At 39.6% G+C, this 16558-nt stretch overlaps 1 protein-coding gene across 3 annotated transcripts in view; it reads left to right on the plus strand.

The window, feature by feature from the left end:
- The window catches only part of LOC105486343 (solute carrier family 39 member 8), an 85751-nt gene extending 72455 nt beyond the window's left edge, over window positions 1-13296 (plus strand). For all 3 annotated transcript variants that reach the window (XM_011749201.2, XM_011749202.3, XM_011749203.3), the window contains 3 exons: window positions 6592-6799; window positions 7016-7200; window positions 11773-13296. In XM_011749201.2, coding sequence (XP_011747503.1) covers window positions 6592-6799; window positions 7016-7200; window positions 11773-11922 — 543 coding nt within the window. In that variant the 3' untranslated portion in view covers window positions 11923-13296. The remainder of the gene's footprint in view (window positions 1-6591; window positions 6800-7015; window positions 7201-11772) is intronic.
- Window positions 13297-16558: the final 3262 nt, after the last annotated feature.

Genomic DNA, 16558 nt, shown 5'->3' on the forward strand with positions numbered 1-16558 from the left:
CTTGGAGTTGCTCTTCTTTAGGAGTATCTTAGTGGTGTTCTCTGTATTTCCTGAATTTGAATGTTGGCCTGTCTTGCTAGGTTGGGGAAGTTCTCCTGGATAATATCCTGAAGTGTGTTTTCCAGCTTGATTCCGTTCTCCCCATCACTTTCAGGTACATAAATCAAATGTAGGTTTGGTATTTTCACATAGTCCCATATTTCTTGGATTCTTTGTTTGCTCCTTTTCATTCTTTTTTCTCTAATCTTGTCTTCATGCTTTATTTTATTAAGTTGATCTTCAATCTCTGATATACTTCTGCTTTATCAATTTGGCTATTGATACTTGCGTATGCTTCACAAAGTTCTTGTTCTGTGTTTTTTGACTTTATCAGGTCATTTATGTTCTTCTCTAAACTGGTTATTCTAGTTAGCAATTCCTCTAATTTGTTTTCAAGGTTCTTAGGTTCCTTGCATTGGGTTACAACATGCTCCTTTAGCTCAGAGGAGTTTGTTATTACCCACCTTCTAAAGCCTACTTCTGTCAGTTCGTCAAATTCATTCTCTGTCCAGTTTTGTTCCCTTGATGTTGAGGAGTTGTGATCCTTTGGAGAAGAGGCATTCTGGTTTTTGGATTTTTTAGCCTTTTTTATGCGAGTTTTCCCTCCTTTTGGTGGCTTTATCTACCCTTGGTCTTTGCTGTTGGTGACCTTCGGATGGAGTTTTTGAGTGGTCATCCTTTTTGTTGATGTTGATGCTACTGGTTTCTGTTTGTTGGTTTGTAACAGTCAGGACCCTCTTCTGCAGGTCTGCTGGAGTTTCCTGGGGATACACTCTATACCCTGTTTGCCTGGGTATCACCAGCATTGGCTGCAGAACAGCAAATATTTCTCTCTGCTCCTTCCTCTGGAAGCTTTGCCCAGAGGGGCACCCATCAGATGCCAGCCGGAGCTCTTCTGTATGAGGTGTCTGTCGAGCCCTGTTGGGAGGTGTCTCCCAGTTAGGAGGCACAGGGGTCAGGGACCCAGTTGAGGTGGCAGTCTGTCCCTTAGCAGAGCTTGAGCACTATGCTGGGAGATCTGCTGCTCTTTTCAGAGCTGGCAGGCAGTAACATTTAAGTCTGCTGAAGCTGTGCCCAGAGCCACCCCTTCCGCTGGGTTCACTGACCCAGGGAGATGGGAGTTTTATCCATAAGCTTCTCACTGGGGCAGCTGCCTTTCTTTCAGAGATGCCCTGCCCAGGGAGGAGGAATCTAGAGAGACATTCTGGCTACAGCGGCTTTGTGAAGCTGTGGTGGGCTCCGCCCTGTTTCAACTTCCTGGTGGCTTTGTTTACACTGTGAGGGGAAAACCACCTACTCAAGCCTCAGTAATGGCGGATGTCCCTCCTCGCACCAAGCTCGAGCATCCCAGGTTGACTTCAGACTGCTGTGCTGGCAGCGAGAATTTCAAGCCAGTGGATCTTAGCCTTCTGGGCTCCATGGAGGTGGGATTTGCTGAGCAAGACCACTTGACTCCCTGGCTTCAGCCCCCTTTCCAGAGGAGTTAATGATTCTGTCTTGCTGGTGTTCCAGGCACCACTGGGGTATGTAAAAAAACTCCCATAGCTCACTTGGTGTCTGCCCAAACAGCCACCCAGTTTTGTGGTTGAAACCCGGGGCCCTTGTATAGGCAACCTAGGGAATCTCTTGGTCTGTGGGTTGCAAAGACCTTGGGAAAAGCATAGTATCTGGGCTGGAGAGCACTGTGCCTCATGGCATGGTTCCTCACGGCTTCCCTTGGCTCCAGGAGGGAGGTCCCTGGCTCTTTGCACTTCCTGGGTCATCACTCTGCTTCTGCTCACCCTCCGAGGGCTGCACCCACTGACTAACCAGTCCCAAAGAGATGAACTGGGTACCTCAGTTGGAAATACAGAAATCACCTGCCTTCTGCGTTGGTCTCACTAGGAGCTGCAGACTGGAGCAGCTCCTATTCGGCCATCTTGCCTGTCAGTAAAAATTCTTTAAGTAGTGTATTAGGCATAAAAATAAGATAGATTTATTTATTTATCTGTTTATTTAGAGACAAGGTCTATGTCTGTCGCCCAGCTGGAGTGCAGTGGCGTAATCATAGCTCACTGTAACTCTCCCACCTCAGCCTTTCGAGTATCTGGGAACATAAGCTCATGCCACCATACCTGGGTAATTTTTTTTTTCTTTTTTCTTTTTTTTTTTTAAAAATGGAGTCTCGCTGTGTCACCTAGGCTGGAGTGCAGTGGTGATATCTCGGCTCACTGCAAGCTCTGCCTCCCGGGTTCACACCATTCTCCTGCCTCAGTCCCCCGAGTAGTCAGGACTACAGGTGCCCACCACCACGCCCAGCTAATTTTTTGTATTTTTAGTAGAGATGGGGTTTCACCGTGTTAGCCAGGATGGTCTCGATCTCCTGACCTCGTGATCCACCTGCCTCAGCCTCCCAAAGTGCTGGGATTACCTGGGTAATTTTTAATATATTTTTCGTAGAGACGAGGTCTAGCTATGTTGCTTAGGCTGGTCTCGAACACCTAGCCTCAAGCATTCCTCCCCCTTGGCATCCCAAAGTGCTGGGATTACTGGCGGGAGCCACTGAGCCTGACCTAGACCCCTTTTACTCTCACCTCTTGGTTCTTGGATTTGTGCATTCTCTACAGAGAGATGACACCATATGCTTGGCTGCCGAACCTATGGACAGAACTCCAACCTCTCAGGGTGTTATCTTTTGGCTTGCACCCTGGCTGAGGCTTCATCAGGACATCTCATCATTCTGTCAAACGGGTTGCTACTAGAGGGTGCAGGTGATGTGTTCCATGAATTATATGGATTGAGCCCATTGTCTCACTTCCTTTGCTAAAAAATGGTTAGGAGATAGTTTTCACAGGAAACTTTGGCTATATATATCAACTGTGGTGCGCTATAAGTCCATGAATGATGGTGCTTGCAGAGGCACTGAAGGCAGGGAAGACATATATTGTATATGTCTATCTTTGTGAGTCCAAGAGCATCCCCTTATAATGGGAGGAATCCAATGGAATCATTCTGCTACCACATACAGCCATCTGGTCCTCTTGCCCTGTTGGGCAGTGATGTCTTTCTGGGGGCTCAGCATCAGCCTTGGCTTTTGAAGGTTGGGACTTCTTTAGTGCTGGAAAGCCAGATCCCCCTTGGTAGGGGAAGAGAATGCTGAACCTATATATAGCCTCCCTCAGCACCACTCTGGCACTTTATATGTGGGCCCATTAAGCAAACATTTGGATGGCTGAGGAAGGATACTGAGTGACAATCAGATCTTCTTGTTCACTTTATTATTGAAACTATCCTCTGTGATAGTCTTTTATGAGATTCAGTGGAATAGAATTAGATTCGCATTCTGCACTTATTAAAAGAGGCTCATCCATATATTCTTCACCTCCTCCTTTGTGTCCTTCTTGTCTATGTCCTTATCTTTCTCCTCCTTTTATTCCTCTTCCTGCTCCTCTTACTCATGCTTGCTCACTTCCTTCTCCTTCTTCTCTCTGTTTTCTTTTTCCTCCTTCTCCACATGCCTCCACCTTGTCCTCCTCCTAATCATCCTTCTCTTTGTCCTCTTCCTCATCCTCCTTCTCATCCTCCTTGTACTTGTCTTCCTCATGCTCCTCCTCATTCTTCTTCTCCCTTTCCTTGTCCTCCCTATTCCCCCAGACCTCCTCCTCCTCTACAACTTTCTCCTCCTTCCTTAAACTGTTCTGCAAGTAAACCCATTTGTTTTCTCCATTTTAATTTCTAAGTACTTTTTTTTTTAATTTTGTTTTTTCCCCTCCAATTTATGTTGGGATTCAACATAGTCTCCCTCTATTTTTATAACTTTGGTGTATGATATTCTTTCTCCCCCATTCTGATAATACTACACATTGCTTTGACTTTCATCCCCATTAATAACTAAGTGAAAGGTGTTACGAGTCTTGCTGAAGATTACACGGTAATTCTTCTCAGAGCCAAGCTTGAACTCAGTTCCAGATTCCAGACTTAGGGTCTTTTCACTAGGTTGAGTTGCCTCATCATGGCTGAGGGTAGAAATAGCCTCATATTTAGAGTAAAACTCAGACAAGAAAGCAAGGAAGTGAACAACAATAACAACAGAAAACAAAAATTTAAAAAGGAAAGAGAGAGATAGGCATAGTCACTAACTTAACTATAGGAACTTGAATTTAGTTTTCTCTCTGCTCAGTGATTTAATTCTAGGTGAATTAGAAAAGAAGTTTCTGTGAATGTTTGCCTACTTTGGTTTGTTCCAAAACTATTAAAAACGTATAACTCTTACCCTGCTCAACAGTATCATTTGGGACCAAAACTCATCGAGCTAATATGGGGCATAATAAATAGAGTCAGTAATATCTGTACTTAGAGGTAAGAGAATCATTCCTGATATATTAATTTAATTTCTTCTGTAAAATTAAGGGTGTTTGTATACAGATTCTGTATGCGATATCAGGTAGTCAAGACTTGGTTTTGTAGTCTTCTTCTGAGATCATCACAATAAGGAAATTTTAAACATGTAATTAGATAAATTAGATTGGAAGATGAAAACAACTGCTTTAATTCAAAATAATTTCATTAAGTATATCACGGCAGTAAGTTTTACAAAGCCCAGGTCACTTCCTCTGTGGCATTCCCTACGACCACCTTTGTTTCTATTTCAGCTTTAATTGCTTCCCGCTCTGGGGCATTTTTTATGCAAACCACCCGATCCACCTGTGCTAAATTATGATTGTTCATTGTGTTGTTCATTTAAGATATAGCTATACAGTAAAAAAAATCCACATTTTAAGAAAAGATAGAATTATTTTTATGCAGATAAACTTTGTTTCTTAAAATAAACAAGATTCGATACTTATTCAATGTTGCGTCAGTTGTTCAGGAGAATTTTCTGAGAGGTGGGGAAGTCTCCTTGGAATTACCGTCAGATCCTATTACAGAGAAGAATCCCCCTCCCGATATGTTTGTAGTAGTAAAGCACTGTTGCCAAAAATGCCCACTTACTCTTTTTTTGTATCCCTGGGTAAGTTTACCAACCTTTTCGCGCTTTAATTTCCTCAACTATAAAATGATGGTAACAGTTGTACTTTCCTCATAGAATTGTTCTAGATGAATTCGGTATTTGAAGTGCTTAGAACAGTGCCTAGCACATTAGAAATGCTATATGCCTTTGCTGTTTCTATTTCTACTACAACCACATTGGTGATGACAATGATGATGAATCCTATTACCAACAGTTTCCCATTCATTTCATATTAATTAAAAAATATATTTGCTCCAAATGCTTTTATCTGTGCCTACAAACAAAAATCCAAAGGTGCAGATTTGCCACTAATGAAACAGTAAAGAGATGTATTGCAAGATTTAAGGTTGATTCCGAAAGTGTTGGTCCCCAAAGTGTTCGGAGTAGTGAAGTGACATTGGAGTAAATGTAAAACCTCTCAGATGGTTGCTCTGAAGTAAGCCCTCTCTGTTGGATATATATTGCAATTTTTTAAAATGTATCTGTATATCTTATGACTTATTTCTCCAACGTAAATACACCTCTTAAAGACAGAAGCTGTGTTTTCCATTTCCATGTATTTCCCATAGCATTCAACAGAGTGTTCTACAGATTTCAGATGTTCAATAAATATAATGATTAGCTGCTTAGGCAGAGGTGAGAGGAGGAGAATTAGGAATAAAATGTTCTCCAGTTAATTGCAAACTGCTTTCATACTTAAAAATGAATTTGCATTTTATCTTTTTCTACAACTTCTGGAAAGTGTTTTAGTTGGCATTTGTCTGTACAATTTGATTCGATTTTGTACAATTTTGTAAATTTCCTGGAAATCTAAATTCCTACAAAGAGTCCATCATAGGGTTTTCTATTTTTATTATTGTTTCTACATGAAAAGAAGTGTTAGTGTAAAGGCTAGCCTGTTCCATCTACACTTCATGCAATTTGTTAAGAAAATAATTAAGCTTTGGAGCTTGTAGGAACCATGTTGTTACAACCTAAACCCTCCACATGGTACCTGGAACACAATGGAAACTCAATAAGTTGTTGATAAATAAACAAATCATTTAGTACAATGTCTTCATTTTACAGTTGAAGGAACTCTGTGATAACTTGCTCACTGTCACATGGTGGCATAGGAGGGATTAGAACAAATGTTCCTAATCATGCTCTAGTTGTGGATTTCATATTTAAATTGTAACATGAAAAAGACTTTAAGTTTAGTCTTTGAATAACTTCCTTCATTTTAAATCTTGTGTATAAATAAATTTCTTAGGTTAATATCTGCTGCATTTTAGAAAGGCAGTAGGAAGAAGTTTATATAAGTCAAAAGGATTGTTTTAAAGGGAAAGTAAAGGAAAATGTCTGTTAGTGGCTTATTCAAGGTGTGTCAGTTGATTAATTTCCTTTCTCTCGACCATAAGTCTTATTTTCTCTGTTATGTATTATTAGGGTTTCCTAGTTACTCTAAAAGACTTTCTGTTGGAACAATTTGTTTTTTTCAAGACATAACCCATCTCCAACTTGTCTGTATTTCTAAGACTTTCAAGAAATGTTGGTTATCATTTTAATTGGTTTTCTGCTAGGATGGAAAAAAAGAGCCAAGTTCATGTACCTGTTTGAAGGGGCCCAAACTGTCAGAAATAGGGACGATTGCCTGGATGATAACGCTCTGCGATGCCCTCCACAATTTCATCGATGGCCTGGCGATTGGGGCTTCCTGCACCTTGTCTCTCCTTCAGGGACTCAGTACTTCCATAGCAATCCTATGTGAGGAATTTCCCCACGAGTTAGGTAAGGAGCTCTGCTTATATTGTAAAAGTCTGCTTACTTCTTGATTTCAGTGGAATGAGACTTTTCAGGTGACATGCTCTTAAAAGCCTTCTGATGCACTAAAATGAAGACCTTGTTGGACATTGATGATTACCTTTGATCTCATCCAGAAATTAAAAAGAAAAACAAAAACAAAAACAACTCAACTATTCACTTGATATTTTCTTCTTCTTCTAGGAGACTTTGTGATCCTACTCAATGCAGGGATGAGCACTCGACAAGCCTTGCTATTCAACTTCCTTTCTGCGTGTTCCTGCTATGTTGGGCTAGCTTTTGGCATTTTGGTGGGCAACAATTTCGCTCCAAATATTATATTTGCACTTGCTGGAGGCATGTTCCTCTATATTTCTCTGGCAGATATGGTAAGAAGCTTAAAATTTGTATTTTGTTTTAATTTAAAATTTGGAAATGAGTATCTGGATTATGAGTTAACTATGGCTGGCCTTCTGCTTTCCGCAGTGCAGAAGGCCTTTCTGTTGTAATTCAAAACATTCCCATTTCAACAGATCATTCTACTTGAGTAGTTTACACTAATAGTAATTTGAAACTGATCCTCATTGGTTCTTTAAAACATAATCATATTGTTTGAAGGTGAAATGATTTGTTTTTGTTGAAGTAGAGATATTTTCCTCTATCTCTATTCCCCTTGTGGCTGGCACATCTTGTCTTATAGTATGTCCCTATAGGACTTTTTCTCCCTCTTTTGTGTCTGTGTCACATTTGGAAGAGGAATAACTTATCAGAGTAAATAGCATTTTGTTATTTCAAAGTTCTAAACAGTGACAGCTTTTTGGGTTAAACTAAAACTGGTACACTAAAATTGGTAAAATTTTGACAATATTTATTTGACATAGTATATATTTATATCTGTTCAGTGTCTGTGTCTTTGCATCTGTGTGTGTGTGTGTGTGCTCAAAAGAGTGTGCATGGCTGGGTGTGGTGGCTCATGCCTGTAATCCCAGCACTTTGGGAGGCCAAGGTGGGCGGATCACAAGGTCAAGAGATCGAGACCATCCTGGCCAACGTGGTGAAACCCTGTCTCTAATAAAACTACAAAAGTTAGCCGGGCGTGGTGGCATGTGCCTGTAGTCCCAGCTACTCAGGAGTCTGAGGCAGGAGAATCGCTTGAACCCGGGAGGTAGAGGTTGCTGTGAACCGAAATCGTGCCACTGTACTCCAGCCTGACAACAGAACAAGACTCCATCTCAAAAAAAAAAAAAAAAAAAAGAGTGTGCATGTGTGTGTAAGAGAGAGAATATCCTGTGCATTTTCAAATAAATCATGGACATCTTTCTAGAAAATGATAATATGGTAGTGTATGAAAATCAAGGACTATTTCTTTTGTATTTGGAACTGGATATATTACATACATAATTTAATAATTTAATTTTTTTCATCTGCATTCTTACCTCCAAATTATATTTGTCTAGCTCTGTTCATTGTTCTCTGCAGACCCTCAGAAGAGCAAGGATTTAATCTCTTAAAACCAATGCTACATTTATAACTTTTTTCACAAATTAATGTCTCATACTGTCTTATAGTCATTTTACTTTCTGATATAAGAACAGAATCTTATTAGAGTTGCTCAGTTTAAAGAAATAATACTAAGAAATAATACTCATCCTGGAGTGAGCAAAATAGGCACAGTTCAAGGAGCTTTTCCATTCGTGGGGCTTTTCCTCTAGAAAGAGGGAATCCTGAAATTAAACAACAACAACAAGAAATCATACAGATGACTAAATAATTACAAATAATAAAAAATGCTATGAAATAAGAAAGTAGAATATATGATGAGAGATGATAATAAAGGAATCTAGAATAAACTAGGATTGGCTAGCAGAAGTGTTTTAGCAAGATATAAGGTAAAAAGTGAAGGATTTAGTCCACTGAAAAATTAGAGAAATACAAGTTCTGGTAGAGGTGATGGTAGGTGTGAAGATTTTGCTGGGTAAACTTGAGGTCGTGAAAGAATGGGATAGGTGAAGCATAGAGAACGGGTAATGGAAAAGGAGAAAGAGAACATAAAATGAGGTAAATTCCATCCCACTGATTGATTCAGTTGGGGAAAAATACTGCTTCAGTACTTTTACTCTTGGTGATGCCTGAAAGAACTAGATATTCCTATTAAGCTATCTGTTCTAAAACCTTTGAACATCCAAAGTAAATGACATCATATCGCCCCTCCCAGCATTCTATTACAGGAGCACCTTGTTTTATTGCACATTGCTTTCTTGCACATTGAAAGCTGTGGGCAACCCTGCCTCAAGCGAGTCTGTCAGTGCCATTTTTCGAATAGCATGTGCTTATTTCCTGTCTCTGTCACATTTTGTTAATTTTTGAAATATTTCAAACCTTTTCATTATTATTATGATATCTGTTTTAGCGATTTGTGATCAATGATCTATGATGTTACTATTATGTTTTAGGGTGCCATGAACCACATTCGTATAGAATGGTGAACTTAATTGACAAATGTTGTGTGTGTTCTGCCTGCTCCCTAATCAGCCATTCTCCCATCTCCCTCTCCTTGGGCCTCCCTATTCCCTGACACACAACAATGTTGAAATGACACCAATTAATAATCCTACAGTGGCCTCTAAGTGTTCAAGTGAAAGGAAGAGCTGCACATCTATCATATTAAATCACAGGCCAAAATGATTAAGCTTAGTGAGGAGGGCATGTTGAAACCCAAGGCAGGCCAAAAGCTAGACTTTGTGTGCCAAATAGCCCAGTTGTGACTGCGAAGAAAGGATTGATGAAGGAAATTTAAAATGCTACTCCAGCGAACACACAAATAATAAGAAAGCAAAACAGCCTATTGCTGACATGAATAAAATTTAAATGGTATGGATAGAAGATCAAAGCAGCTACAATGTTCCCATAAGCAATAGCCTATTTCAGAGCAAGGAATAATTCTCTTCAGCTCTATGATGGCTTACAGAAGTAAAGAAACTGCGGAAGAAAAACTGGACGTTAGCAGAGGTGTGTTCATTAGGTTTAAGAAAGAAGCCATCTCTGTGACATAAAAGTGCTAGGTGAAGCCGCAAGTGCTGACGGGAAGCTGCAGAAAGTTACCCAGAAGATCAGGCCAGGTGCGGTGGCTCAAGCCTGTAATCCCAGCACTTTGGGAGGCCGAGACGGGCGGATCACGAGGTCAGGAGATCGAGACCATCCTGGCTAACACGGTGAAACCCCGTCTCTACTAAAAAAATACAAAAAAAAACTAGCCAGGCGAGGTGGTGGGCGCCTGTAGTCCCAGCTACTCGGGAGGCTGAGGCAGGAGAATGGCGTAAACCCGGGAGGCGGAGTTTGCAGTGAGCTGAGATCCGGCCACTGCACTCCAGCCCCTGGGACAGAGCAAGACTCCATCTCAAAAAAAAAAAAAAAAAGAAAGTTATCCAGAAGATCTAAGATCACTGATGAAGGTGGCTACTCTAAACTAATAGATTTTCAGTGTAGCTGAAACAGCCTTCTGTTAGAAGAACATGCCATCCAGGACTTTCCACACTAGAGAGAAGTCAATGACTGGTTTCAAATCTTCAAAGGACAGGCTGACTGTCTTACTAGGGACTAATGCAGCTGGTAACTTTGAGGCCAATGATCATTTACCACTCCCCAAATCCTAGGGGCCTTAGGAATGATGCTGAATCTACTCTGTGCTCTAGAAATGGAACAACACAGCCTGGATGATAACACATCTATTTACAGCATGGTTTAGTAAATATTTTAAACCCACTGTTAGGACCTACTGCTCAGAAAAATAAAATAAATTCCTTTCAAAACATTACTGCTCATGGACAGTGCATCAAGTCACCTAAGAGCTCTTACGGAGATGTACAAGAAGATGAATGTTGTTGTTGTGCTTGCTAACACAGCATCTATTCCGCAGTCCATGGATCAGTCCATGGAGTAGTTTGGGCCTACAAATCGTATTTTTTCAGAATAATCTGTAAGTCTATAGTTGCTGTAGATAGTGATTCCTCTGATGAATCTGGACAAAGTAAGTTGAAAACTTTCTAGAAAGGACTCATCATTCTAGATGATATTAAGAACATTTGTGATTTGTGGGAGGAGTCAAAATATCCACATTAACAGAAATTGGAAAGAAGCTGATTTCAACACTCATGGATGACTTTGAGGTGTTCAGGGAAGGAAGCAACTGCAGAGGTAGTGGAAATGGCAAGATAACTAGAATGAGAAGTGGAGCCTGAAGATGGGACTGAATTGCTGCAATCTCATGATTAAACTAGAATGAATGAGGGGTTGCTTCTTATGGAGGAACAAACAGTGATTTCTTGAGACAGAATCTATTCCTGGTGAACATTGCTGAAATGACATCAAAGGACTTAGAATATTCTACAAACAGAGTTTATAAAACAGGGACAGAGTTTGAGAGGATTGCCTCCAATTTGGAAATAAGTTCTACTGTGGGTAAAATGCAGTCAAACAGCATTGCACACTACAGAGAAATCTTCCATGAAAGAAATAATAAATTGATGTTGCAAATGTCATTGTTGCCTTATTTTAAGACATTTTCACAGCCAGTCCCATCTTCAGCAACCACTACTCTAATCAGTCAGCAGCCATCAAGATGGAGTCGAGACTCCACCAGGAAAAAGATTACAACTTACCGAAAGCTCGAATGATTGGTAGCATTTTTTAGCAATAAGGTATTTTTTAAAATTCTGGTATATACATTGCCTTTTTAGATATTATGCTATTGCACACTTAATAGTCTACAGTATAATGCAAATATATCTATTGTATGCACTGGGAAACCCGAGAATTCATGTAACTCACTTTATTGAGATTTTTGCTTTATCACACTGTTCTGGAAGCAGACCCACACTATCTCCGAGGTATGCCTCTAAGTGACTGTTTTGTGGTTTGCCACAAGATGGCAACAATTATCTAACACTATATCTGTCTTCTAGTTTCCAGAGATGAATGATATGCTGAGAGAAAAGGTAACTGGAAGAAAAACCGATTTCACCTTCTTCATGATTCAGAATGCTGGAATGTTAACTGGATTCACAGCCATTCTGCTCATTACCTTGTATGCAGGAGAAATTGAATTGGAGTAATAGAAAATGGAAGATGGTGTTGTTAATAAAGGCATTTGATAGATAAAAACATCTCCAAAAGGGATTTTGAAGCTGATCCTATTTAGTTAAAAAGATAATTTTGCTTTCAACTGTAGGTCAAGAAAACTAATTATTGGTGTCAGTCTGTGAAATAGTCCATTCTTTGTTGTTAAAAATGCTTCAGAAGGTTTTCAGTGTCAGTCGGAGATGCCTGGTATATAGGAATCTTTGGGAAATACCTATTTTTCAGTATTTCATGCATACTGGATATCACCATGAAGCAAGAGACATGCATTCTATAATCATGTAGACACTCAGACTCGGGAAAATACAAGTTACTTCTTGAAAGCCTTTAAAACTCTATGTTAGGATCAAAGGTTCAAGTGGTTTCAGAGAGGTTTTATTTCAATTAATTTGTTCTAGTGCTTTCAAGAGCAAGTACATCAAAATGTAGAAGGTAAAATGTATGCAACACTAATATAAATGATTCCGAGTCTTTAAAGAGCCAAAGAAAAAAAGATTTCTCACAGCTTTTTGTTCTGTTTTGTATTTCAATTAGGAACTTACAGGATTATTTTGAAAACCGTTCTAAAATAATAGGAGTTAGGAAATTAATAAAGTTTTGCTAGCCCTGCTAAGTTCAGGCTTAGAGACTTATCGCTAAGTGTAAACTTCACCAGATTCACGAAAAGCTGGATAGCTTTTTTTCTGACTTATGTTGTGGTTGCACCCCTCACAAATGGCAGAACAGTATGTAAAGCTGGTAACAGTTTCAGTGCACCATGTGTTTGCTTTGTGAAGGTGAAGAATATGTTGGTTTAGAGAAAGAAATTGGATGTAATTTTATGCAATTTACTTTTAAAGACGAACATAATTAGTTAGCAGAGAATATTTTAATAAATGCAAAACAACAGCTGGACTGCTGTACATCAAGGACTGATTAACTGGAAAACATATGTTCCTTATGTGTGATCGAGAGCTGTTCAGAAAAGACTTCTCTGTGTTCAGCCTACACTTTTCCATATGGCATACCTTGAAAACAATTAGCACACCATGGTTATTATTTTTCTACCTTTTATAAAAGATAGAGCCTGTTTACTCATTTAGAAGATAGAGAAAATTGGTCTAAAATTGAACATCTTAGATTCACACTCCCAGGTCACTTAAGGAAAGATGATTTGATGGTGAGGAAAATGATGGACAAAGCCCAACAATGATCTCAGGAATTACATTTTCCAACAGACCAAAAAATGTTTTCACGTAGCAGCAATGCGGATTTGGTGAATATTTAATATATATTTTAGTATATATTTCACTTTATGAACTCCAATTAAAAATTGTTTGACCAAATAGTAAACACCTTTTGAAACCATGCATTGTGTCATTTGTTATTTAATATGGGTCCTGTTGAGTGACTACCATGTATCTGGTATTATGGGGGAAAGATATAAATAGGAAATCAGTGATGTGCTCAAACTGCAAATCTAACCCTGCCATGGCTTATTTCTATACCAGTTGCTTAGCATGGCCAACCCGAGAGTCCACTATTTTAATAATCCCTGAATAGTAGTATGATGATTTCTCATTGCTTAGTAGGGCCCTACCTAGTAGACTGTTTCTGATTTACCACATCTAAAAGGGTTTCTTTAATGAGGTGCTTAAAGTTTTAAAAAGTGAACTAGTTGAGAAGAGCCAAAACAGCACCACGAGTTTACCAGACAGTTAACATAGGTGTATCAACAGCTGATTACTGATGGCCTGTGCCAGGGGAACATTAACTGCCAGTCTGTCCTCCATACTCTGGTTGGCATCATCTTCCTTTAGGTCTCACTTTGGAGACCAGACTTCTGTGTTCATTTAAGGTCCATTACAGTAAAGGGGTTCTTAACCCTATAATAAATAAGATTCTCCAACACTGATGTTACTACAGCTTCTTTCTCACTGATACTTTGCCTTCCATACAACTGTGGGTGGCAACGTCTGTGTTGGATTGCTTTTCCTTAGCTTCCTTTCTGTGCCGGGTATGCACAAGGCATTCTCTCATGGCCATTTCTCTTCCATACTGGAAATTTCCAATTCTGGATGTTCCCAGAATCAGTGAGTTAATGAGTAAGATTTCAGGCAAGCTAAGGCAGCCGGATAAACTGAAGACTTCAAATACCTGTTTCATTAATTCTAAGACATGCATTTCCCCAAATGGTATGCTGTAATCACCGACAGCTGGGTGGCATTGTGAAGGTAGTTATACGTGCCTGAATATGAAAATCATCTGTTGCAATATGGTAATGCTAAGAAAATGCCAGTAGCACTGTGTTTAGGATTCGATGGTGTATGATAACAGGGGATTATCTATGTTAGGTATACTTTCCTTCTTATAAAAGCATGGAAGGAGCAGTGCAGGACTGGCATGGCAGTTCCATGGTGGTTGGGAACCCAGACTCCTTTGATCTGTCAGCTCTGCCATCTTTAGCTTGTGACTCCCACCTTCAAGATTGCTTCATGCTCTAAGATGGTTGCTAGAGATTCAGCCTTAAGGTCTAAATTCTACATAGCCAGAAGGAGTAATGGGTAGAAAGGCAAAAAGTTCACACCCAGCTCTTTATCCCTCTTTAAGGAGCCTCCAACAATCTCCACTTGTATTCAATTACCAGTATTAATCACATGGCCATACCAATCTTCAGGAGAAGCTGAGAAACATTGCTTTCAGCTGGATACATTACCAGCAATAAAATCAGAATTCTCTTACTGAAAAGAAGCCCTGAATGGATGTCGGCTGTCTCAGGTACAGACAGGCTTGTATCAGTTTAATTCAGAAACTTATGACTCCAGATTGTTCTTCTGCAGCCAGTTTACGAAACTGCTTTTTGTAGGGATTCTCATGACTTGTTTCAGATCACTCCCTTGTCACTTTAACTATTTTAATTCTACTGGTCCGTCTGAGCAGTTTTGCCTAATAACCAGTATTATTCTTTACACACTTGTACTACTTGTCTTTATAGTTTCTCTGTCTTAACCTCTTGCGAGTAGTATTTATTTACCTTGAAGAAATCCTATGTTTTTCACAGGATGATCTAAATTCTAAGGAAACGGAAACAAAACTCTTTTTCTATGGACTTTGATCTTTCTGTTTAAAACTCTTCTGATTACTGAAGCCATATCCAGAACTATGAAACTAAGTACTATTAGCACATACTGGCAAAAAAAAATGTAAAAAGCCACTTATTTCTCCCCCTGCCCCATGTGGGTTATTATAGCTAGTCAGTACAAGAAAAGTTGGATCTGAATAGTTTATCATCTGATTCTTGTAGATAATGAAATGGGCTACTGGTGACATCAAATCTCAACTTCATTTACTTTGGATATATACGGTAAGAATACCAAGGAACAATTTTAATGGGTAGGGCTTGCATGTTTTAAAGTTTATACAATGGCTTAATTCCTTCTGCAGTGACCGTGCATGTTATCCCCACAATAGTATAGACCAACTAGTAGTAAAACCCCAGTAAGGCAACACGTGGATAATTTATTGCCATGCTTATGGTCACCAGCAGGATGTTTGCTTAGGGGTCATAGGAAAGAAAAATAAAGATGAAAAGTTATGGAAATCTTGGAAGAATTCAAAAAGGAAATTCTTCCTTCTCTCAAAAAGCTGAGGAAGTTTATAAAACTTGTATCAGTCTGTATTTTGTGGCAAGCTCCATTAGCAGACGTCACAGACACTGCGGATGGTGTCTGACTTCCAGGAAATAGAGAGGCTCAGAGGAGGGCTTCAAAGTGCCTTTGCAGGTGAAGTGAGGAGAGTTGTTGCTACCTCAGCTTGACCTTCAGTCCTAGAGTTTATTGGGACAAAGGGTAGTTGGATATTCCCTTGGTCTAGTGTGAGCCGAGTGGTGTATAAGATCTGGTTTGGAACAATTTAAAATCTTGTGTAAGAGGGGTGCTATCTTGAAAATAGAAGAAGGTCAGTACTGAGTGGACTTCTGGAAAACCAAGGACTAAGTCATGTGGGGCAGTTGGAGAACTAGATTACATCACTTGGCAGGAGCCCCTCTGAAGAATCCCAAAAGTGCCTATAAGAGAATGGTTAGTCTTAAGCATTTGTCAGACAGCATTAAGCCATATTTTGACAGTATCTGTCAAGTATGAACGTTTTTATCCCCTCTTTTCTTTCCTTCATCTAAGCACTTAACCCTGGAGGGGCCAAAAGCCAATTAGCGAACAGTGGAGAGTGAGGAAATAGAAGGATTCCTTCCCAGAAGTCTTACCTTTGAATACAAATTGAATTACGGATTGATGCATTGGATTGGACACTTTCTATAATTGACTTGAGACTATGTGTCTTCAAGTGATTGTAGGATTTTATATTCCCCCAAAGTCCTGTGTCAGAACAGCCATTGTGCCACCCCAAGTTTCATCCAGGGGTAGGAGAAGGGCTAGCCAGTCCTTCTCCCCCAAGAAGACTTACAAGGACAATGAGGAACAAAATTAAAGTTGTTTAGTTACCCCTGTGAGAACTGCATGTTAATATACTGATTATATCTGCCCTTTAAAAATTAGTACTTACAACAATCCTGTGAAATGGGTTCTATTTTTAATACTAGGCCAGTCTGCAGGTGAGAAGTTGCAAAGGAACCAC

Source organism: Macaca nemestrina, chromosome 3 (assembly GCF_043159975.1).
Source record: "Macaca nemestrina isolate mMacNem1 chromosome 3, mMacNem.hap1, whole genome shotgun sequence".
NCBI classification, from domain to species: domain Eukaryota; kingdom Metazoa; phylum Chordata; class Mammalia; order Primates; family Cercopithecidae; genus Macaca; species Macaca nemestrina.